The following is a 25,942-nucleotide window of genomic DNA, read 5'->3' as shown; positions in this document are numbered from 1 at the left end:
GCATAAAATATAACTGAAACTAATTCATGGTATCTTCTTTTCAGAGAGAATAAACTGAATTGTATTTTGAAGAATCAAAATTATTTACTATAATTGACTGAAATGACAGAAAGAAAGTCTTCTATGATAATTGTATGTTCTTTTCAAAGAGAATAAACTGAAATGAATTGCGAAAAAGTCCAAGTTATGTACTATAGTTGACTGAAATAACAATAAAGAAAATCTATAGTTTTCAAGTGAAAATGAATGTTTGCCCATTCCCTTTCTAAATTTTCAAAATAATGTTTTAAAAAACTATATAAAAAAAAATTGACTTTTAAATTGTGGTGCTTCAAAAATTAGCAATCCAACAAGAGCAACCATGCGATTGAAAATTACTAAACATTTCATTTCATTTTCATTTTTGTTTCCACCACGAATGAATTTATACAGAAATAAAATTGTAATCGGAAACTATTATGTTTATACAACTGTTTCCAGATCATTAATACTTGTATATGTATCAGTACATTTTATTTGGTTCATTTTCTACCCGATTAATTTGAAGACATACTTGATAAAAGAAATTAAGAGATGAAAAGTATTTGTATTGTAGAAGTATTATTGATCGGTTTCCCCAAGTGATGTCTTATGCAGCTTGATCAATGCGGCACGCCTCTGTGAAGTGTGTCTCCAATGAGAAAACCGTTATTCCTAGAATATATGATTTCAGAATTATATTATAATTTAATGAACCCAAGCATAAATAAATGTCCCTGGTGTTTGTAAATTTCTCACTTTATAAACTTCATGAATACCCATTTATTCTAATGAAAATAGATCAAACGGGACATCATTAATTTGTTAAAACATAAGGTCGGTACCATTTCCATCACCTGCTCTTGTGCTTGTGGTCTTATAAAATTATTAAGTCCAACGAAATCAAACGGTACAGTCGCATATCGCCAAAATCTACAGATATGATGGAATATTCGTACTTAGGACAAAACACTTTCGATGCTGCCAATTGTACTCTACCGGGAATGGAAAACCCTTTAGCCAGTTGCAGTATCCCTTGTAGTTATGGGGATAGTAATCCCTTCGGTCAAATGGCTGCACAAGGATATCGTTATAATGGGGTGCGGACATTCCCGCCTAATCCAGCTATGTCGTCTGCTAACTGTAGTATGGTTCCTCGACCACGAGAACATCCACAGGCTCCTGTTTTCCCTTCTGGTAAGTAAAGTGAATTTACACACTTTATATGGCGTTGCTTGTCGGCGATGAAATAAGATTTGGGGAAAGAAAATTGTTTTAAGTTCACCTAATTTTGTTAACGGTGTCTACTTAGCCGTAATGATGAGAAGTAAATTGGATTACTCAATGTAGAAATACACATTTTACATAATTTTCGCTTTAGCTGAAAATTTTCTATTTATTTATGGCACTAAATTGATATAAACAGCAAAATTATAGTAAATTGAATCAGGGGTGGTAGTTTCAAAAGCGATTTAAGCAACTGACTTAGTTATGTTTCAAGGCAACTAGACGGGTAATTCACTTCTGGCCGCTTGAGAAGTTGCGGAAATAAGATTTGCTTCGCCGCAGTTTACGTTTTGGCATCGCTAATCACATTTGCTATTCAGTTTTATTGAAAATATTAAATAACCTTTCCAATACGATATTCGTCAACATTCATTTATACCTTTTGTTAAGTCTCTGTGGAAGAAATGTGATACATTGAAGAAGAAAGTTTCTCGCATTTACCATATTGGACTGTTTTATTGGATTTGAAATAACATATATCAAAGAAGATACTTGATCTTGTCAAAAGATATCTTAAAGATTATTGAAAAATTATCACACATTAGACTTCCCCATAATTACATAATGTACTAATAGGTGATAATTCAACTTACCTTTCACAAATTACTTGGTTTATATATTCAATTAACTTGATTAGTAAGGAAATCTTAATTTAATGAATTATATGATTTTTATTTTTTAGAAAGAACACTCATTTATATTTTAAAATCAACTTATATTACTAAAATATTGTGGGAAAACGTATTTTTGTTATTTTTTTTTCTTCTTTTTATTTAACTGTGATTCAATTTACTTGCTTTTGGTGTAATCAAAAAATTAACAGATATTTACGTACGCCGATAAGTTCATCATTTACAATGTTATTATATTAAATTATATAGAAAGTTAAATTCTATATAAATTTTTGTTTTTTAAATGCGTTCAAAATAAATGATTTTCACTTATATATTAAACAATTAGTTTTAATACTACAAATTCTGTTACACATAGTAGTTTAATTTTTTTTATTTAATCCAGAAATGAATAATTTATTTTAAACAAAATTGCATTCAGATAGTTTAATATGTATTTCTTATTATCATATTTTTTAAAAATTTTGTTATTCTATTGTACACTTCTAATATTTTTAATAAAGTATACAAATATACAATATACGAGTGTTGACAAGGACGACTTACGATAATATCATAAACAGTAAACTTAGAATTAAATCACTTTAAGTCTAAGTTGTTACTTTTAAATTACTTTTTTGTTCTAAGAAGCGAAAAATATAACTAACATTTATATTTTCTAATATCAAAAACTACAATGACACATGTTTCCGCATATAACGACCGGACATGATCGTCTCGATTAATTTATACACTATTTGAAAAAAAATATATTTTTCAATTTCCTGAATTGTTTTTCGAAAATTATAGACGTCTTTGATTTGTTTTATAATCATAATAACGAAGTATTTTAATTATTTATCATCCATTGAAAATTTTCTTTAAACAATATCGTTTAATGTTACAATGGTAATAATATCTTACTCTTTACAACTTAATTTGGAGGAATTATAACTTTAGGATTTAAATAAATATTCAGAACAAAGTCAACAATTAGTAAGATAAAAGGGCCAAGGGGTTACACATTTTAATCAACTTATAAATTTCAAAATAATAGAATGATGTTTTAATTTAGACTATTCCGAAAGATAAATATTTGATCTTTTAAACTTCTTTCAAATGTAATTTGAAGGTCAGTATTTGCAAAGTTTATGTTTTATTCTTTTACACGTGCACTTAACGCATATATTTTTTATAGTTATAAACTTTCAAATGTTTTCGTAATTACAAGAAAAGGCGCAAGAGATTTGCCTTTGAACTGTTTGCTGAATGATAAAGCTTACTAAAAATAAAAAAAGATTTATCTTGCCGTTGTCACAAAAGTTAAAATTGTAACATTTCTTACGTAAAACATCATAAATTTGTTTTGTGTTGTTTCTTGAAAAAATATGCAATTACAAAAAAATGTATATACTACTTTCCATATTATTATCATTGTACTGTTATTATTATGATTATGGTTGTTTGTTTAATTCTGATGACTTATTATTTTTAATCTTACAAAATAATTTATTTTGCCATATATTTCACGTCAACATTCAGAACAGCAGTTATGAACTTATAGGTAGATAGTCTTTTTTTAAAAAGCCTTAACGTGCAATGTCTTAAATTATACCTTAATGTAAGTCTAATGATAGCTGAATGAACAGTTTCATTATCCTGGCCCTAATACTTTTACCTCCGTTTTTGTAATTATTTATAAAAATATAAATTTTTTGTTACTTAATTAAAATAAAACGAAATAGGAACATTTAAAAAATTTTGGAAGCCTTAATTGAGATGCACAAGATATGTAGATAATATTACAATAGACGATGCATATAGCGAAATATATATTGGGAATCTTTTGTTATTTTTTCAAAATGGTTTAGAATTATATTTATTTTTTTAAATTCTGAATCAATATCAATTATAATACTAAATTTCCGTATTTTTATATCCACGAGAATTATAAAATTTTTCACCAGTAAAATCATTCAGGACACCGTTGTTTAACAAGCCAATAGATTAAACATTATTTTGCTGAACAATTTAGCAAATTGAATACAAAAATAGAAGAAACGATACAGCAAAAAAGGATAAAAATTAGATTATCAATCAAAATAGAAAAAAAATAAAGAACAATAATAAATCCTTTTTATATACATACTTTTGGAATTTCAGAATGATTAAAATTTCTACTGATTAATCGGTAAAACAAATAGAGGACATTTTGATAAAATATTATATTTTGCATAGTGCTGTAAAACATGTAAACAGTTATACGTAATCTTTAAACAATAATAACCTGTCACTCGTAAAACATATTAACTTTTATGCGTTGTATTTTTGTGTCTTAAAATACACCTAAAAAAGTCACATACTGTGAAACAAAAAAAAACAAACCCCCCCCCCCCCCCAAAAAAAAAAACCAGTAATCTGTGAGGTAAGTAAAACGCTCAAATTATGTTACCACATAAAAAATGTATGGTTTTGTACATGCCGAAAGTAAATTGGCTTCAAAGATTGTTCGACATACGAACTAATAACACCAGGGGCCAGGTTATCGGAGCTGTCATAGAATTTGTCCTAAGATTTCTCTTAGAAAAAAATTAGAATAACGTTAGGACTGACTTATAATAACGAAATGTGTCAGTATGCACACCAAAGCTATCTTAGGACTATCTTAGCTAGGATGTCCCAATCACTGTCCTAAGGGTTAGCGTAAAGAAAAAAAAAGAAACATATATTATGACGGTTAATTTGTAAAACAAAATCGACCGCAAACTATATATTGATCCCCTTTTTCACATTTAAATTGTTCCTTTTTGTTTTGCTATATATCGCTATATTTTTCTAATTATTGAATTATTATTTTATTATTTTGATTTTAACATATTGGACAGCGCTTCAAAAACATGCCCCAGAAATAAATCGTAAAATTGTATAAACATAACACGTATATTATTTAGAATTTACAAATTAACGTGAAAGGACTGAGAGAATTGCATGACTTAAAACTAAAATAAGATATAAGCAGATTATGTCTTAAAAAAACAAGTTAGAATTGATTAAACATGAAATAGGTCCTATAAAAATGCATAACAATATAGTTATCCCATATATCATAATGAAAATAATAATAACATAATGCAATCATCAGAAAAATATAACGATATAAAGCAAAGATAGGATAATACAAAATTAATTTATGAAACAAAACAAAAATGAAATCCGTCCTTAGGTTTGTCGGGTTTGAAGTAATTTGATAGTGCTTAGTCACCCAGGGTATGTGTCGGAATAAAACCACTGAATGGTCATTTTCAGCCAATTTTCTCCAGCGACAAAATAAAAACTAAAATTACGAAAGATTTGTTATACTATTCAGTCTGAATCTTCAATCTTTCAATAGTAAACCGACATGTTACTTTTCTACCATTTATACAAGTATTATTATGCAAAACCGAAAGACAGAATAATTGAATTTGTCAAACTTTGTTTCAGTCAAATTAAACTGATAGCTTGTTTTATGGGAAAAAAAGTAACATCTCAAAAATACTGAACTCCGAGGAAAATTCAAAAAGGAAAGTCCCTAATCAAAGCTCAAACACATCAAACAAATGGACTACAACTGTCATATTCCTGACTTGGTACAGGCATTTCTTATTTAGAAAACGGTTGATTGAACCTATTTCTATAGCTAGCTCTCACTTGTATGGCAGCGCATGAAATTCCATTACATTGTCAACGATGCGTGAAAAAAACCTCCAACAGACACGGCAGGTAAAAATGCCAAAACTAGGGGTACAGTCAACACTGTGTTATCATCTACATCACTATAAAACAAACAAATGTAACAAAGAAGCACATAAAGGCATTCATCAAATTTAACAAACTCATCTTGATTTATTTATTATACGATTTTATTTATATATTCAAAATCCATCTATAAAGGATTGAAAGATTTCAAGTTCTGGGACCGAATCCTTACACTGACAGACACATGGTTAGATTAACATTAACTGCGATACATCATACATTGTAAAAAAAAACTCTAGTCATAATTTACAATTCCGTGTTAATAGTTATCAAAGGTACCAGGGTAATAATTTAATACGCCAAACGCGCGTTTCTTCTACATAACGGACGTTGTAAATATGCCTAATGTCTTGATAGAAACAAAACCTATTTGAAACGTTTGCAGGCACTGTATTTAGCAAATAATAAAGATATTCCAATGAGCCAATAATGTGCTACACTTCTTGTCGATTGTCGAGGTGACTCCATATGTGAATAAACTCACCATAGATACCAGGATTAAAATTTAATATTTCCGCCAGACGCGCGTTTCGTCTACAAAAGGCTCACTAGTGACGCTCGAATAAAAAACATGTTATGGTCCAAATAAAGTACGAAGTTTGAAGAGCATTGGGGACCAAAAATTCCTAAATATTTTGCCAAATACAGCAAAGGTAATCTATTCCTGAACTTTGGTATGATGAAAAAACCCTAGCACTGATTGATCTTTAACTTCAACTTCAACTATAAAGATTTCTTCTACTCTCATCGAACTTTAAATATAGGTACACTAGTACATGTAGGTCTGCTTCATATCTAGTTTTTAAACAAGTAATTGACAATAAAGGTCGGTGGGGAACAACATTTAACGAATAAAGAGATGATTCGGATTGTGGACTTTCGATTTCTATGTTGCAACATTCCACAGAGCCTTTATATGGAGCAAGTTTCCAAATTGATACGGTATGTCAGAGCTTACGTTTTCTATGATTTCTTTAAAAGACAAATTTTGCATACAAGGAAGCAATCACATGTTGATGGACCATTATTAAATATTTGATTCACAGTTGACGACGAATATACCACGTTTGCCGTAACCACCATCCCTTCTCAAAAGTAACATCACCAACTAAAACTTTTCAGCAAATATCTACTTGCTTGTACTAAGGCAAAACGACGAGTGCCACATTTGGCGCAAAACAGGTTGACACTTCTGAAGCACCTGAGATCGGCTTTAAGACACCTTCTATGGACATGTATACGTACTGGAACACATATAAAATCCAACTTCAGAAAATTAGAAATATTCGTTAATTGGTCGACGGAAGGCAGCAATACATTTAGTTTATTTAATTATCAAATATTTATTTAATTTATAAATTAACCTTGCTGACATATATTGCACTTTATTTTACAGAGAATAAACAGTGTTCAGTGATGATTTGTTTGAGTACATGATGATACCATATATAGCGAAATTAATTTTTTGTTTAAAATGTATATTGTCAAATGATTTTCTCAAGTTTAAGTTTAACTTTAACTTGTAATGTTCTATTCTTGTAACAAGTTGGCGGCTGCTCAGTGAGTTATCATATAGCATAGAATACGATTGAAAAGTAGTTTGTCGATGTTAAAAAATAATAAACTGATTAAAGAAACCAAACCAAATCGTACTAGGGTAAATCGAATGAATCATATAACAAAAATAAGATCAGGTTCTTCGACATGGTTGGAATCTCACACTACACAGCATTATCGGCCGGCATGTATATTCAGACCCAGTCGAAAAGGAATATGAAACAGTCAACAAAATTTAGAACTGAATTTTCTGATATTTTAAGTACTATTAGTGTTAAACAAATATCATGAATACAGATGGTTTACAATTTTTCGGGTTTAGATATATATATATATCATGCAATGTCGTATTAAAATTAAAGATCAAATGGTTTGCTTTCAAAATTACTAATTATTCAAACCAAGAAATATCGCATCATCATCAGACTGTGATTATGTTGAGATCCATTTAGGGTAGTAGAATTTTTAAATCAATAAAAGAAATAAAGTCGAATTAATATCCATTTTATGGGAATTTGGACACTGAACATTTCTTTAGTAAAGCTCTATGTCAATATTTTTCTGAAAAAATCCAATCTGTTATACATAAATCTGACGACAGAAAACCAGTCAAACATATGGATTAAAAAAATACATTCCTTATTTTAAAAATGATTTAAAAAATTATAGCAACATTCTTCAATAAAAATAACTTTTCGTCCTTTCAATCCAGTACAAAAATAAAGACCACTTGGTTCGTTTTGCTAAATGTTATGTGAACATTTTCCATTTTTTCAAAACTACATGAATGCGTAATTTTTAAATTATCGGTATACATATTTAAGTTAAAATCAAAACTAATAAGTTTCAAGATAGTGGTTTATAATTAAGTAGTAAGTAACTGATCTCAGTATTTGATAAATTGCTTTTGTGTTAGTCATACAAAATAAAATGGTTTAAATTTGCCTTTCATTTTGGGAATAGTTGTCAATATCAACCAAACAAGAACAAAAATCAAATACACGACTATCCCTATATATCATTTTCGATATTTTTTTTCATCGAATACTGCCTATTTCTAGTGTGTGTTTGTAATGTTTTCGAAACAAGAAAAGATCAAATGAAATAGAAAATAAAGGGTTTAATTGACTAAAAATTGAGGCCGACATAAGTATGTAAAATAAGTTTTTCCTGGATGAAAATGAAAAAAAAGTGTTCAATGTATACACAAAGTAGTGTATCAGTTTTTAGTACATATCTAGTTTAAGTATTAGATAGAAAAAATAAGAGAGTAGTAATTTGAATTTTTGACTAATTAGACAATTCTCGCAAAGGCTATCATAATGTTAATATTTCACAAATTTTTCAGTTGAAATAAACATACATTTGAATCGCTTCACATTTGTCATGGTCATTCATCAACATATCAGTTTCAAGCTTAACAAATTGTAATTCAAACAATATTTAAATTTGATAAAAGTGGTTTACAGGTATAAATCGTAATTGTTTTTTCGAAATGTTATCTCCTTTCGATAGGATTATTTTTAATATCATGTTTTACACGGTACGGAATTCAATAATCTTTATATTGTTAATTGTAGGTTCTGTAAAGTTACGATTTAAAAAATGTCCATACAGTCATCATTTTCTTTTCTTTTTTTTTCTTTTATGAAATTAAGAAAAATATAATTGTAGTAAACACATCTAACAGGAGATAATTAAATATCTTGATGTTCTAAAACAGAATGTTGGCTACGTTTTTTCATAACTATTGATTTTTTTTAGGTAAGTACTTGTATAATAGTACTATACTCTTTCAACGTTGAATTAATTGGAAGATCCCTTTTTATATTACATTTTGGAGATTTAAATGTGCTAGATAAGATGAAATTTAAAACTCTTTCATTTACACATCACATCAGCAAAACATTGATAAAAAGGTTTGCTGTATAGCTGTACTTTTACTTATTACATATCAAGAATTATGTCAAGACGGGTAAAATATAAAGCAGATTTTATTATGTTTTAAATTGATATTTTGCAGAGTATGGTGACAGCTATGCAGCATCCACACTCGGCTTTGTTGCCCAGTCAAAAAGCAAGTACAGTTTTACTTCACGCTAATTCACATTATACTCCTTGAATCATGTTTATTCCCTTTGTGATTTGTATGAGTTGATAGTTGCAGTATCTAGTAAACGAGTTGTAGTTTATTCACTTACGTTATCCAGTTTGTAAGTTTTTTTATGATCAAGTGTTGGTGCCCATCCTTTTTAACATAGAAAAATTACATTATTCATCAGGAGCAGGAACTGCATGATTTAAGAGCGTCTGTATGGGATCATCCACGTTTTTTTTTGGCGGGATTCGAGTTGATCCATATTAAGCTTTTTCTCTGTAATGTTTTGTGAACTTTTTTATTTTCTCATCGTCTCTTGATTTAACTTTGTCTTTGTCTCTCGACTTTTGAGTTTTGAATTTCCTTTTTGTATTTTCCGCCTTATTTTATGGCTTCTGACTTAAGTACTGAACTTTAAACAAAATACTGATATATTTGATACATCGATAGAAAATGGTCTTTAGCAATTGTCCGTTCTGTTTGTCAAAAAAAAAACTGTAATTGTTCATTGTGTGTACTGGTAACGGTATTCTACTTACAGGATGTGAAATAAATAAAATGTTACTTAATACGGTGTATTTTAAACAATATATCAAACTTTTTCCTTTGCTTGTATAACGAGTAGTAGGGTTTAACAAAGCTATATCAAGACTAGAATAAGTCTTAGACTATTCATTACTATGTGCTTATATTTGGGACATATCACATTTTTATGTACAGAACGAGAAGTTTGAAGTGGGCAATGAGAAATCATCAATCGAATATGAACAGACACTATCGTGGCCAAATAAAACAATATTTATGTTAAATAAAACCAGACCTAGAATTAAAATATATACGAAATTAAAATACTAAAAGTAACCAGAGTGAACAAATTATGTAGGTATCATTTTCGACGTGAACTTCTAACTGCAAACGAGTTGAAACACCTCGTTCTCATTAAAGATTATTTACACGTATCAAACGTAAAAAAATATAAAAATACAAGTGTTAATTCGCATTTTTTATGAACGTGAAAGTAAGATGTGTATGCACAAAAGTTAATTTTCAAGAGCAAGTACAAGCAATGAAATATTAGATCAAAGTATTTGATTTTGTTTTTAGATTAGGGCTAATTATTTCTGAAAACGGTTCAAAAGTTTTTGGAAATATTTTAATACTTCGGACTTCATATTTACTTTTTATTGAAAGAATAAACTTTTTGTAGAAACTGTTTTTGAATTGTATCAATTTGGATTAAGAATGTGCTTGACTAATATCCAAAAAGCTTGACTCCTTTTGACTAAAATTTTTTTGAGTAGTTTGTATAACTATAAAATTCCCATACAGCATCAATAATGCTTCCTAGCTTGTTGACGTGTTAGTCTATAAATGATGCTGCTTTCATTTGTATACTTTTGGGTATATGAAAGGTGTAATTTCATTTTAGACTTTATTAATTATTTATATGATTAGCGACAACAATCCGTTATAGCGCCTGGCAAGTTGTGGCAGTTTTTAACGGATCCTATGTCCTAATGTTGTCTGAAATGAACATCGTGTTATATATTAATGCATTTTGACAATTTTATTTCCACATAACGAATAAATGTTGAGCGATTATTTTATGCCATAATATAACATGTCATTAAAACATATGAATCAATATGGTGGAAAGATTACATATTTCAATTATTAATTGTCCGGAATTACAGATTATGAGACAAATGCATCGAAAAAAAAAATACAACTAAATATAACAGTAAAAACGCCTCTAAGTGTTCCGGATATATACAAATTATATTTTAATTTTGTACAATAATTTGTTAGGCAACAAAAACTGTTATTAATTCAACACAAGCTTCACTAGTGTATAAAGACAGTCCGTTCAACTAAATGCAGTTATAAATTTAGTGCTTACATGTTTTGGTCAGCATATTTAGATGTACGTGGCAGGTTTGGCGCATTCAAACAAAGAAGCAAGTGTTGTCTATTCATAATCAAAATTAAAACTCTACAATCAAATGTTTGGGGTTGTATATAGTAATGACTTAAACGTATTTATAGAAATTATGTTGTTTTTTTAATTGCCTTATAGAGCTTTTCAAATGTATTTGTTTTAAACACCACTGAATTTCAAAAATTACGCTTCAAGCAATCTGGAAGAAGGAAGAAAAGGGCTTTGGACGCATGAGATTTATAATTTTAACATTTGAATTTTAATTTTATTCTCAAATTTTATTAAATTGTACTGAAAATAACATTGTCGAGTCAATTAATTTTTAATTTCTTGAAGATTTTGTTGGAAAATTGAATAATAAACCGGGGGTTGTATTGCACTATTATATCAAGGCATATAAACGTGACTTTCGTGTACTTAAGTCTCACAAGTTTGAATAGATTTGAAGTCTATTGCTCCAATATTTTTTGGCTGTAATTCAAAAGTTATCATTCAATCTGTCTATTTACCAAAACGAGAAACAAAGCATTTGTTTCTTTGTAACATTTCTGACTGCAGCGTCGTAAACATACATCAAAATGATTGAAACAACCACTTTAACGCTGACCAACCGTCAATTATAATTTAATTATCATCATTTGTTAAAATTATTTCTCTCTTTGATTTATAAACATTTTATCAATATAATTTGTAATTTCCAGATATAATCGCAATTATATGCTTGATCTTTTTCAATGTAATCATACGGAATTCTAACCCATCATATGAAACAGAGAAGACTTTTATTGAACATCAATCTCGGCAAAAATATAAAGCAATTTTCTTAATGTACCACTGAGATTTGAATTGTAATTATCATCTCGGGATGGCCGGCTCGAACTAGGGATCAGTTAACCTCGGTTTAATCAAACTTTGCCAGTAGCTATTACTCAAATGAAAACACCTTCTATGTGCGAATGTATCACAGCCCGTGATAGTTAATATGAAATTCTTGATTAGAACAACCAAATGGCCATTTTGTAGCAATTAGCTATGTAGGACTTGTCCGCTTCATTGAACGGGCACGTTCTGAAGAGATTGCCACGTGACTGGCTTATGATCTTCTCCTTATAGAACAATTAACCAGTTAAGTGTTTCGATAACCAATCTGAAACACTAACCGGTCGACAAGACTTTTATTATATTTGAAGTTGTACTTACTTCTTTATTTATAAAGATTTAATGAAGCGGAAACTGACCGTTGTTGTGCCGTCGTTTAAACTTCTGGTCGACTCTCTTTGTTTGTCGTAAAATATTTTGTTCAGCATAATAAAACTTGTGCCATAATACAGTTTCAATCTGTTCATTAACATATCATAGGGGATGCATTAGTTTTTAAAGAGTAGAATCAGTCCAAATGACATAATATAATGTAAACATTATTGGTAAAAAAAGTATTTTGACACTACCCAGTTTGTGTTGTGCTTATCTATGTAAAAATAGACTTATGTACAAATTCGGAGCGATATAAGTGTACCGCTGTTCAAATTTCATTAATGCAAATAAGAAGATATAAATTAAGGTAACACAAAACTGAGGAAATCGAACCAACTCCGAAAGTGGTTAAACAGATTTTTGTAACATAGTTTGTCATATATTATAGCATATATTATATAATATTTAATTATAATTTTATATAAGCTCATCATATATACCTTGATATTATAGAGTCTCTAGAGAGAGTTGTTCATTGAGCGACTATTATTGATACAAAACGTAGCTGAATATAAACGCAAATTTTCAAACTAAAGAAAACAAATGCACAACCGAAATTCATAAAAAAAAATCTGACCATGTAATTGCGCATGTTATATATTAATTGCAGTACAAAAGACATTTCTTATTTCATTTATATCTCACAACATACAAATATATTTCAATATGAATTCATTGGTTTAAACAAAACTAACAAAACTGATATAAATAATAGCTTATTCAGATTATATATATTTTTTAAATTTAACATGTTAAAGTATTTTTTAAGACTAACATCTGTAATTTTTTTGTGATAAGTTAGTACTTTATATTTTGTTTTGTATATTACACATATAAGATATGAATTTTAAATTTATAACAATATATTCTATAATTATTTTCTATAAAAATATGTATTTTAAAATATTTAATTTAGTTTTCTGCAAATTTTACATATTTTGTTTCATGAATTGATTTATATTGTTTAATTAAACCGCAAATGAGAAACGAGACATTTAACTCCAATTTAAGCAACAATATCCTGCTGATTATACTTAATTTGATAAAAATAATTCAGCAGCAAATTAAATGGTCAGTACAAATAGCTTAATAAAGATGTCATATTTAACCTTCGGAAATATTCAGTATGACATTTATTGATAAACCACGAGATACCATAACTATTTACTTCATTGATGATCTGGAATATCTAATGTACACACATTAGCATTATGTTTCTTGGAAATCTAATAAAAATGAACACAATTATATTATGCCGATTTATTTACCCCCGGGACATTTCATTAGGAAAAGACAAAAGTCTACACGTGATCGTGTTTTCATTATATATTACTCAATGTGTTAAAGATACAACCTTACATAAATTAGGAATATTTGTACTGTAAAAGGTAATTACGTGAAACTTTACGTAGTTTGTTAAGGTCAGAACGGCTAACCAAAGGGGAGTAACTGTCGTGTGTTGCTTTGGATAACAAATATGTGCAGTTTTATTTGCAATTTGTTTATAACATAGTTATTGTATGTAACTAAATAAGAGGGTTATTATTACTAATTAAATACTAACATCATTCTCTGGAACAATTTCAGGAATGATTGCAAATGAGGAACAAACTTATCACAAGTCAGGCATATGGTGGTTGTTTTCCATTCATTTCATGTGTAACTGTTTGAGATTTCAGTTTTACCATTTGATTAGGGACTTTCTTTTTTGATTTTTCTCGGAGTTCAGTATTTTTGTGATTTTACTTTTTGATAAGGGACTTTCCGTCTTGAATTTTCATTAGAGTTCGGTATTTTGTTATTTAATTTTAACATGGACATCAATTATATATTCTCCAAAAAAAGATACAAAGAATTTCCACAAACCAGAAATGTAATCACAAAAAAAAACCAAATAGTAGTAATGAATCAAAATACTATAACGTACTTAAACAAAAATTGTCTAATAAAAAAGTAAAAATAGAGAATCATATATAAAGATTTATAATAAATAAAATTGATGATAGAAACAGGAAATGTGTCAAGGAGACATCAACCCGAACAAAGAGCAGACAACAGCCGAAATATTTGTATTTGATATTTGTTCATTAAAGTTATAAGCCTTTCAAATTTAATCGGTGACTTCTAAAATGTTTATTTTGGTTCAGTAGTGATTGACATAAAAAATAAAACAAAACTTTTTAAAAGATGTAACCTGTGACCCGGGCTTTATTTAACATCATTGGTTTTGTTTTATTCGATATTTTCCTTCTCTATAGCTATCCACTTTAAAAAATTTCCACTATAAATGATGTTTTCGTTTTGTAGAACCAAAAACTTACATGTCTATCCAATGTTGCTTTTCTGTCGTAATGACGTTTTATTTATTTAAGTCATTATCACAACCCTTCAAATATGCTAATAATGGTTGGAATTTATAATAGTACTAACTTGTATTTGTTTCCAACAGGGAATTTATCACGCTATTAATGTTGAGTGAAATTTATATACACCCCAAAACTAAAATTGTTCATTCGATTTGGTACAGATGCATTTCATAACATGACTGTTTGCAAATTTAAAGCAAACGCGCAAAACCATATCAAATTACAAGCAAATATTAAAGAACAATAAAAACGAAAATGGTCTATGATGAGCAGGATTTGTTTTTGTATTAGAGTTTTAACCAGATTAAAAGCATTAAGGTATTCTATACTAAATACTAACTTGTTCATATTATCTAAATGTCATTAGAGGTAACACATTTGAACAGATTTATCATTTAATTAAATAAAATAAGCACAATATAAATATATGTGTTGTATACAAGATGTAAGTTTGTACAAATTACAATTTGTACAGGGATTTTGTACAAGTTATTAGTGGTTTGACACATACTTTTATGCACCAGTTGATAACAGTTTATCTTCTTAAATTCATCAGCTTAATGTCTTAATTTCCAATGTACATACTTCAACCTAACATTTAATAATATTCGCCTGGTTATAAAACTGCAAATGAGGACACCTGAATAATTTAAATTCTATTTTTATGTTTCTCCTTATACCAAAATTATATCCATAAAAGTCTTTTTGTGTTCTTGTAATGTTTTTTATATCAATGCTCAGTATAAGACACTATCATGTAGTCATGGACATATTACAACAATATGCGAAACAAAAATACTGCGTGCCTGTATCATCCATTTGTGTTAAGCGGTTAATAAAACACTGTTAATTTGTACAAAATTCTGTACACATTTTAATTTTTACAACATTGAAATTTGTACACAACATAATATATATATATAAACATTTTATCACAAATAATAATAAACGTGTTTGGTTTATACATCAATAAAAGTTCAAATATTGTAAGATTATATTGGAGAGAATAAAGTCAGTATCTTCATTTATCATGAATACAATAATGTGCTGCCTTAAATACTATTCCAATATTATTCCATGGTTAGACGGACAAGAAATCCGTTGATACTTTCCAGATGCAAGTCTTTGTCATAAAGACTATAACGTATTTCCAGGGAATAGGACCTAATGTTTCATGTTTTATTTGACATTGGCAATTCTATTGCATTTTTGGTCGATAAATTTGTGTCGTTTTGAGAAATAATGTGCCCACGTCCAGTTATAATGACTGCGACTACAATGATCAGACATATTATCACAAACAGTTACAAAAACCATGTGTATAATTTCCTGGCTTGTTTGACATTCCATGATGAATACTGTAATTAGTTATTCAGTTAAAAGTCATTTGATATTTCTACTCTGGACAACTCCTTCTGGTACCATATGAACGAATTGATATATTAGTATTGGTGCAAAAACGATTCGTGATATTGATATTGTTTATCAGCATATTTTAGAGTTTTTTCCTAAAGTATATCTTATTTGATTTGATTGATGAAATTTTTATTATGTATATGAATAAAAGTACCCATTACGATACGTGTAGCTGTGTAACTGTCAAAGTGCTTCCGGGTTACGCCGTAGAACTACAGAACTATCTTTTATTTTGTTCTTTAGCCATTTCAAGTGAAATGTATAAAAATACAGAGGCTTAAAAGACTTGAGATGCATTTATATATCTTAAAAATTAGAGTTTGTCTGAATCCTTATGCACCTTTAGTCGACTCCCCTCGTGTGTTTTAGAAAAATTTCAAAATGTATATGCTGCAAATTAATAATAATTATATGTACCAACACCTTCAAAATGTCTATGATTCGTTTATTAATTGTTGCTTAGTTTCCGTCTAGATACAATTATTTTATGTATATTCACAAAAAGAACAAAATGAAAAATCTGTGCAATAAAACGGTGCTGTTAAATGGGTTGACTGGGGCGAAAATATATCTTTTGAAAAGGAATGGTATGGTGCATATTGCTCCTTTTCATATTATTTGTACTTCTCTTTACGTACCATATATGCGTTAATTTGTCAATCGTCCTTTTTGTGTATCACTTGATACGTTTATTTAAACGATGACAAGGTTTGAAAAAGACAAATTTTAAAATACTTGTTAACTTTACAGAATCGTTTTCAACAACATTTATCGTTCAAGGCGAGATAATGTGAATACTAGTAATCTAAACATAAAACTTGCAACGCTGATAACTCTTTCGAACATTAAGTCACTTCGATCACATTAAAATGAGCACGAAAACTTATATACTCAGTCTAGAATTACACTTTATGAGAAGAGATAAAAGATTGCCAAATCAATTTTGTGAATACAGTATGAATCAACCATAAAGGATTTTCAAATATTATTTTTTTAATTTTAAATGATGAATAGGTTTTCATGTTTAGAGATAAAAATTAAAAAAAAAACATTCAAGAATAAATAACTTTTAAAATGTCTTTGGAAATGCAGAAAAATGGATTGATAAAGTGATATTTGATCTTGATTTGTGCAACGTGAGGATACCCAAATTGCACCTATTTTTAACTACATTTTTTTATGATTCAGACAACAGTTTATATTCTGTATTCATTTTGTGGATGTATCGTTATCAATTTTACACTATTATTCTCACAATTTCATTTTGAATACTTATTGTATTGTATTGAATTAGTTTAAACCGAGCTCCAAATGATCCATGCTTCTGTAATGCGAAGTACCCAAATTGCATACAATTGCATGCTTAAATTTATATCATTAAAAAATCGAATAACTAATGTTTTGTTTTATTTCTCCAAATATTTAGAACATTTTGACAGTAGTCCATGCTTAGTATTCATTTGTACTGTGCACGTGTTGTGAATATTTAAATATACTTAGCTTTGTTGAAAGACGTTCATAATGTCAAATTATTTAAGCTCAAATGTTTTAGGCTCAAAGAAAAAAAAAAGGTTACTCGCTGAATTTTGGAACTGTGACGATACACAATACTTTTGCCGATATCTCATTTATTACATTTGATAAAGCACTTTCGTATCACATTCAGGGTAGTTCAATTATTTAAAAAAAAAAATTCTATTTGTTTATAAAGATCTAGAAAGAGAAAACGTTGATATTCATTGATCACGGATTGGTCTATTAAATCTATTGAATTGCAATAGCCATCAGTTCTGCAGACAAAAATCTGATGTGCACGTTTTGAACGTATGATATTTCCAAATATGAATCGTCATAACATTTAATTTTTAAAATTTTTTAAAATTGCTCAAAGAAAAATACAAAAAATCAGGCAAAGGATAAACACAACAATGATACAACAAAATAAATCTATCTTTCTTTTCTATTAGATCACACATTTCAATACAAAATTCAAGCAAGAGCAATTAAAACCCTTTTAACAAATGTGTCTGTTTGTTTTTCTCGTTTTGAATAACAGTCTTTGGGTCCTATTTTTATTTTGTCTGGTTTGACTATTGGGTTTTTGCTCATAGAAATATGAGGTAGTATTTATTGACGTCCTCTTCAAAAAAGACATAAAATGCATGGTTGAATCTACAACAAATATTTGAATAAATAAATGATAATATATAAAATAAGAAGATGAATAAAATTAAATAGAGATACAGTACACCAAATGTGCTTACAACTAACTGGTGCTGTTAACTGTTGATAATTATGTTTGGATACTATATTTTATCATTTGAAATAACTTTCGATAAAAAAACAAAAAAAAATCAATTATGCTTTTCGAAATCAGATGTGATTTAATTTCCACTAAATACTTTTTCCGTTGTTTTTTTCCCGAGTTTTTAATTGAAAATTTTGCCGAAGGATAATAACTGCAAGTCAGTCTTTATCTATTTCCCGACCAATTGACAAATAATAAAAGTGCTAGTAATAATGAATTTCACCTCTAGGTAGAGTTTCGTTTTCTGAAATTCAATAAGAATCGACCTATCATTTTATTGAACATGTCTTTCAACACTCAGCATTTAGTAGTGGTAATTTGACAATGCGTCTTGTATTTAGACAAATACTGGATATAGTCTGGCTAAAATTCATTATATCGCGAAGGCAAACAAGAGAATTTTATTAGCCTGTGTTATCATTGATTCTTTCCTGATAAATTAGATGCCATTTCTACTCTTGCTTAATACGAATTTTATTTAATAAAAAAGTTTAAAGGCATTGTCCGTTATGTTTTCAATCCCTTGATTAATTTTCTCTTCACTCTTGTTTAAGATAAAATGCGTGCAGAGGCTTAGTTCAAGTAATAATTGCTCGGCGGCAGTCAAATGCTCTTTGCTGTAATCAAATTATAAGAATATAAAACTAATATCAATATGTGAATTTCGATTTGATTCTCCGGATGGCGATTACTTGACTATTGTCTAAGTACGCTTCAAATATCTGGGGACGGCACAAAATAAATATCTGGGCTCTGTGTATCAAAATAACGTTAAATGATCAAACAGATCTATTTTTTCCTCAGAAGATAGCGACAATTTTCCACTAGTTAATGACACAATAGATTTGCGTTAGTTTTATTGTTATTGCACAATATAATGGTATAGTACTAATCCTATATATTTTTATATATTGATTGCTTTATTTCCTGTATTAAATCTATCTGGATTCAGACATCTCTAACGTAAATGTGTGACATCACAGTTATGCAACGTTCATATGTGATTAATTTCTATTAAGGTAGAATTCCATTACAGTGCTGTGATAAAAAAAGTCTCTAAGATGTTTAAAATTTCCGTCAAGTTTATGACTCTCATATTACTGAGATTGGTCTTGTTGAGCACAATCCCGAACTTTTAGCATTTTTCTGTCGAAAGATAGTTGTCAATATGCCATGCTACAATTATCTTATCTGTCTATTTTATTTGATTGTTAATGCAGATTGATAAATGCACATTTTAAAATATTTTCCATTTATAATCTTTTTGCAACAAGCAATAGCAATGAAACATTTTTTTTATTTTGAATATTCTTACCATCATTAATAAATTAAAAGTTCTATTAATGGTATTTAAACACCATTCTAAATCTAGAAATCTATGAATTACAATCATAATATGCATATTGAGATGGTGATTGAATATCAAAATGTTAAATATTGCACCATAGATTATACAAGGCAACTAAAATACACCAATATAAAAACAATGTAACCATGTTAGTACGGACATGTTTTTAAACAACTGGGACCAGTTTAACGAAGCAATACTTAGACCTGTCATAAGATAGAATAACAGAACAAAATAGAACAACCTTAGAAAAAGATACCAATTGATAACATTCGAAAAAAAGCAAATGGAGAAAATCCAATTGAAATGAATTGCGTATTGCTCCCTCGAGGTTAAGAGTTACTTCCCTTCAAGTGATGTCTGATATTATCCACATGTATCCATTGGAGAAGGTAATTTTCCTAAGGTCGACCTCTCATTCTATTTCTCCAATTTGTATCCATGAAAATGAAGCCTAACAAAGTTTGTATTAGGAATTTATTAGATCAGCTTGTCGGTGGTTAAATATTCAAGTTATTTTCTGGGTGTTCTTAGCTCTCCCTAGCGGGTTATAATTTATGATCTTGTCAGAATAATGAGCGATTACTCCTTTGGAATTGATTGTATATATTTTGTTAATCTACACTTGATGGAAACTGCTCATTTTATTGATGTCTTAATGGTTCTTTCTTAACTGTACAGTGGCACAATTTAGAATGTGTATTGTCTTTTTTACATGCTTGATGATCATAAAATAGTTAACCTAACCACAAATAAATGCGTACCCACGTGTCGTGTGGTTCAATAAGTCGATCATCATTCCAATAGAAAATCTCATTGTTTTAAGAAATATAAATATTTGATCATAAAATTTTAAAAAATCATCAACGAGTATTGAATTCCGTAACTGCCCCATTTATGTGTTTTTAAATTGTTGAATGCCATCATTTGAGGAACACGAAATATTTAAAACATTCAATATAAAATAGTGTGATTTTTTTACTACGCGAACCCTCCCTCACTCTCTCTTTCTCTCTGTTTGTGCGTTTGTGGAAATGCAATGTATGTGAGTGTGTGTCTTTCTAAAGATATTTATGTTTTATTTCAGGCTATATTGTCAAAATATTTTCAAGGTTTTATTCATCAATATATTAATTTCTTCTCTTTGACTTCCTACACTTTTGTAAAGAAAAAAGATACATTTATGTAATATTTGTTGTTTTTGTTTCAGGATTATAAACGATTTCAACAATTCATTTTTATTTCCAAATTATTTTCACATCTTACCAGCTAATTTTGAGGATAAACAAATTTATAAACCTATTTTTTTATTTCTCTTTTTTTCTACGTCTTTTTTTGTATATTCACACACGATGCAAAGAACATTAATGTGAATTTGATTCAACACTGCATGACTGCATATGCTTTATATGATAACTTTAGTATTCCATTTTAGGGCTATCCTATAAAATGTACCCTCATAGTCATGAAAGTGGTCTGAGTCCAGAAAAACGAAAACAAAGAAGAATACGAACAACATTCACCAGCGCCCAATTAAAAGAACTGGAGAAAGCTTTCTCAGAGACACATTATCCAGATATATATACAAGAGAAGAAATAGCAATGAAAACTGATCTCACTGAAGCCAGAGTACAGGTTAGCTTTCCTTAGAAATCATAGACTTTATGTTTGATTATTAGATGTTCATTCATTTATATTTTACAATCATAGTGTGCCCGGGTAAAGTGACATCTTTTTCCAGCGGATTATTACATTGTGAACATGCACATTTGCACATTACAAGTCCGGCTCTGCGTGTCTGTCTTGTACAAAGCAGGGAACAAAATCATATTACCTTAACATTTTCTCGTCTGGAATAAGCATATCAATTAAGCAGCCTTCCATCATCGTATGAGAAAAGTTAGTTATTTTCGATCTTTGGGTTTGACTGTCCCTCTAGAATCTTTCGCCCTTCATTGATTTAAAATGATCACGTGTTGACATCAACGACTATTATTGCAACAAAGGTCTGAATAAGTATACTTGCTTTATTATATAAATTCGTTTCTGAAATAATCAAAGAAACTCTGAACATGACCCTTGATAGGGAATCTATATTTCAATCCGTTTATTAAATAAAACAGCTGAATATCACAGATATTATATAATTATAATTAAGATTGATAAAGCAGTAGAAATATAAAACAAAAGTTTAATGTTTTTGTTTTCTTATAGGTCTGGTTTCAAAACCGACGTGCCAAGTTTAGGAAAGTAGAGCGGGCAAAGCAGCAACAACAATCTGCATCATCCACTCCAGCAACAACAATTAAACAGGAGCCCAATGCAAGCAACAATACAAACAGTTCTAACAACAACAATAACAACACTAAGGAAAAGCATAAACAGCCAGAGGAAACTTCAAGTAAGTATCCTAGTATACATATCGACTCTATCGGAAGGCTGTGTCATTAAAAATTATACCACATTTCACGATTTCATTCATTCGTTGTATTTTAATTGTATATGAGAATTGGTTGCTTAATCGGATGAAATGTTGTTAATTACTCCGTCGAGTTTTTCAAATATACAAATAGTGGAATATTCATACAATTGCAGTATTTCTCAAGCAGTTTATTTTTGGGGGAAATCATACATTTGTATCTAGAAAAAAACACAGATTCATCTGATATTAATTATGATATGGCTTCATGGTATCATCGTGTCTTTTACTGACCAGGGCGTCGACGGCAGATACTGCAAAGTGTTATTCATAATAACGAAAGTTTAACTTCTTTATAGTTTCATATAAAAATTGTTCCTGTAGATCGATGTTTTGTGCTTCTGTCGTAATCAATGCATCACAAGTATACTCATTCTTACAGATAAAACTTTGTCAGAAAGTTCTAAATGGACAAGCAATGTTTCGAATAATAAAGTAGCAACCTCCCTGAGTGGAGCACCATCATTACCTGGTCCGTACTCTGGTATCCTTTCAGCACATTCATCTGAATACCCTAATGTTCCGGCTTTGGAAAAAGCAACGTCATTGGCAGCAGGTTTGTTTTGAAGAGAATGGGACAGAAAGGGGAAATAACTGCTACTAATTTATGTTGTGTTGATAACGTTCACGTTCGTTTGCAGAAGATTTACTGTACCTAAATAGGATATAGAGATCGAGGATTGTATTATATACTTCGTGTTCTAAGATACATTCAGAGTGCCAATGATTATGTTTGTATATAATTGTAAATCGATACTGGTTCAGAGATATGATAGTGTTGTTGAAAATACCTATGGTGTGTCTACGGCACATCGAGTGAAGCTAAATATGTTGATGTGAAAGAACAGTAATTTGGATTTATATTCGTGAGAGAGTACCATGAGTAAAGGGGACAAATATGGAGAAGGGACAATCTTGTGTACTTATAGTTATAAACTGATGCTGTTTAGCACTCACACAAAGAAGGCATAGTTACTATTTTCCATTCAATTTCAAATGTTCAATTTCGTTTTGGAACATATAACTATTCAATTTGATAAGACTTGCATTTCGTTCTGCAACCAACATTTCACATGTCAGCTGTAAAAATCATAATACAGCAAATACTGTATACCTCTTAGAATTTATGTACATAACTAAAAGCTATTTTATGTTTAAATATATCGTATATGATATACGTGGTGTCAGTTATCATAACATCAGATCAGTATTATATTTTTTTTATAAAAGCATTTTAAGTTTATTTTTAACAACGATATGACCCTTACAGTATTATTTTTATGTGCCAAATATATTAAGTCAGTTGAATGCAAAGTGTACAAACGTGTTCAAAGTTTGTGTATACGTATTACAGCTTCCATAACACACGATACCAAAAAAAAGAATGAATTTTAATTTGTATATGTTTCATTTTTATTGTCTATTTGTGAAATGTATTGATGAAAATCCAGTTTTATTTTAGTTGCATTTTTCTTATCAAAAATAAGTGGTGATATTGAAAAAAGGCAACAACCGCTGTATTATAAAGTGATAATATTTGTCCCGTTTGTAATTCTCTTAGTCTTAGATATGTCTTGTGCTTTAATATTTGTTTTCAATGCGTGTATACATTATTCCTGCACTAGTAATGTAAAAAGGAACACAGATGTCATTTGATAAATTATAATTATAATTCTTTTATTGTCATATAAGTAAAATGATACAAAAACAAAAGTAACAACAACAAAAATGAATTATCAATCTAAATGAGATTTAAGCTTACTTTTTATCTACTTGTTTCGTGTTAAAACAGAACCGTGCAGGCATTGCGTTTACACTTTATCCACACCCGTGCAATCTAATTTCTTGTCATTGAATTGTCATATTTACAGAGAAATCAGAGCGTTACAAAATATTATAAGATTATTTGGCCACAAGTGCAGTGTTTGATATGCAATGAATTTACAGTAATGGAATATATGACAATGCAACATAGCAGAAAATAAGTTAACATTCTGTTGTGCATGCGTTTCAATTGAACCATTTCTAATGGTTTTTCAGAAAAGAACTCCTTTTATTTCTATACGAGATTTCTATCAGCGAAACGTAACATTACAAAATTTATATCATCTTTTCTCATATCATTTGCAACGTTGAAACAATACAATGAACCAACACGAACAACACTAGTAAAGGTAATTTTGCTTACAAAACACATTTGAATTACTAGATACGGTATTAAAATAGTGCACTGTATATACACACATTAATTGCTTCCTTATTATGTGATCTTTATGACAATTTATATATAGTATGATTTTGTTGCAAAATGATTGTAAATTCAGTATTAATAACTGTAATTGTGCCAATAATTACGTCTTGCAGGATATTATAAAATGATCTGATAGTGTTCCACTTTTTTTTTTTATTTTGAAGTCATTAATATGTCCCATGGATTACATATAAATTATATACATTCAACTTTTGTTTGTTTGATTTTGTTTTTTACTTGAAAGGCGTATTATGTATACGATATTATTAAAGATACGTCTTTATGTGTTTGTTCTAATTATTTATTGAAACTGAATCCGTATGGGCATTTATGTATAAAACAGAGAAGACCTGATGGTATACATGTAAACAAATATAACAGACAATAGAGTAAGTGTCAACTTTTGTATACAAAAAAATACAGAGTAAAGCTTTATCATTATTAGCCAAGTGTACTTCTGTAAATTAACCAAATCCATTAACTCATTTTAATAGTTTATACATAGTTCTTAATCTTCCTGGCTTTGGGTTCTCTTCAATTTTGTAGCTTTTCATCAACATTATTATGTAACTTGATCTTGCTAAATATTTAGTTCTAACAGCACCATCCTCGATTTCTTATCGGGTATCCATTCACTACGAACAAAACGACGGATGCCACACTCATATCAGGATATCCTTACATTTCCGGAGTCTATAAGAATGTGTTGTAAAATTGCAAATGGGTCAGCACACCACAGGAAATATGCACCGTATAAGTTTGCTTGCGATTTTCATTAAGGTTCGTGTTGCTAAATATTTGAATTGTGTACAATCCCTTTAGACTAACTTTCACTTACTTTGTTATGGCTTTCTGTTGGCCAGTACCGAAAATTTTACAGTAGTAGACGTACATGTAGCGCTGTTTAGTCTCTTGAAGTTCCATTGCGGTCAATTGAGAAATGTTCACTTAATGTTTTCATTATCGTTAGCCTTACAAGTTACAGGTCTGAACTGAACAAATTGCAAGCGGAACGTCTTAAAACTAATAAAATTAGCATAAGGAAAAAAATCACAAAAAGTCAATCTTTAAAATAGGAGACGGTTATATATATTTACCGATGAGACAACTATCCACCATCTACTAAAGGTTAAAAAATATGTTAGTCGATAAAAAAACTACATTTGCTACGGTATCCGAAAATGTGAAAGAGCGGTTGATGGCTATCTGATA

General features: G+C 29.3%; 1 protein-coding gene across 1 annotated transcript; it reads left to right on the top strand.

Moving 5' to 3' along the window:
* The first annotated feature begins 794 nt into the window (after positions 1 to 794).
* Positions 795 to 24,973, top strand: LOC143085028 (paired mesoderm homeobox protein 2B-like). The gene is made up of 5 exons (XM_076261157.1): positions 795 to 1,215; positions 9,295 to 9,348; positions 21,436 to 21,635; positions 22,215 to 22,401; positions 22,862 to 24,973. The coding sequence occupies exons 1-5, from the start codon at positions 960 to 962 to the stop codon at positions 23,044 to 23,046; spliced, it is 882 nt and encodes a 293-aa protein (XP_076117272.1). The 5' UTR covers positions 795 to 959; the 3' UTR covers positions 23,047 to 24,973.
* Positions 24,974 to 25,942: the final 969 nt, after the last annotated feature.

Source organism: Mytilus galloprovincialis, chromosome 8, assembly GCF_965363235.1.
Source record: "Mytilus galloprovincialis chromosome 8, xbMytGall1.hap1.1, whole genome shotgun sequence".
Taxonomy (NCBI): Eukaryota; Metazoa; Mollusca; class Bivalvia; order Mytilida; family Mytilidae; genus Mytilus; species Mytilus galloprovincialis.
Note: the sequence above shows the minus strand (reverse complement) of the source record. Positions and strands in the feature narration are given on the sequence as shown.

Bases quoted from the DNA above. Each gene is read 5' to 3' on its own strand.
- LOC143085028 (XM_076261157.1), top strand. From the start codon at position 960: ATGATGGAATATTCGTACTTAGGACAAAACACTTTCGATGCTGCCAAT. The intron at 1,216-9,294 runs GTAAGTAAAGTG...GATATTTTGCAG, and splicing joins GGCTCCTGTTTTCCCTTCTG to AGTATGGTGACAGCTATGCA. The intron at 21,636-22,214 runs GTTAGCTTTCCT...GTTTTCTTATAG, and splicing joins TCACTGAAGCCAGAGTACAG to GTCTGGTTTCAAAACCGACG.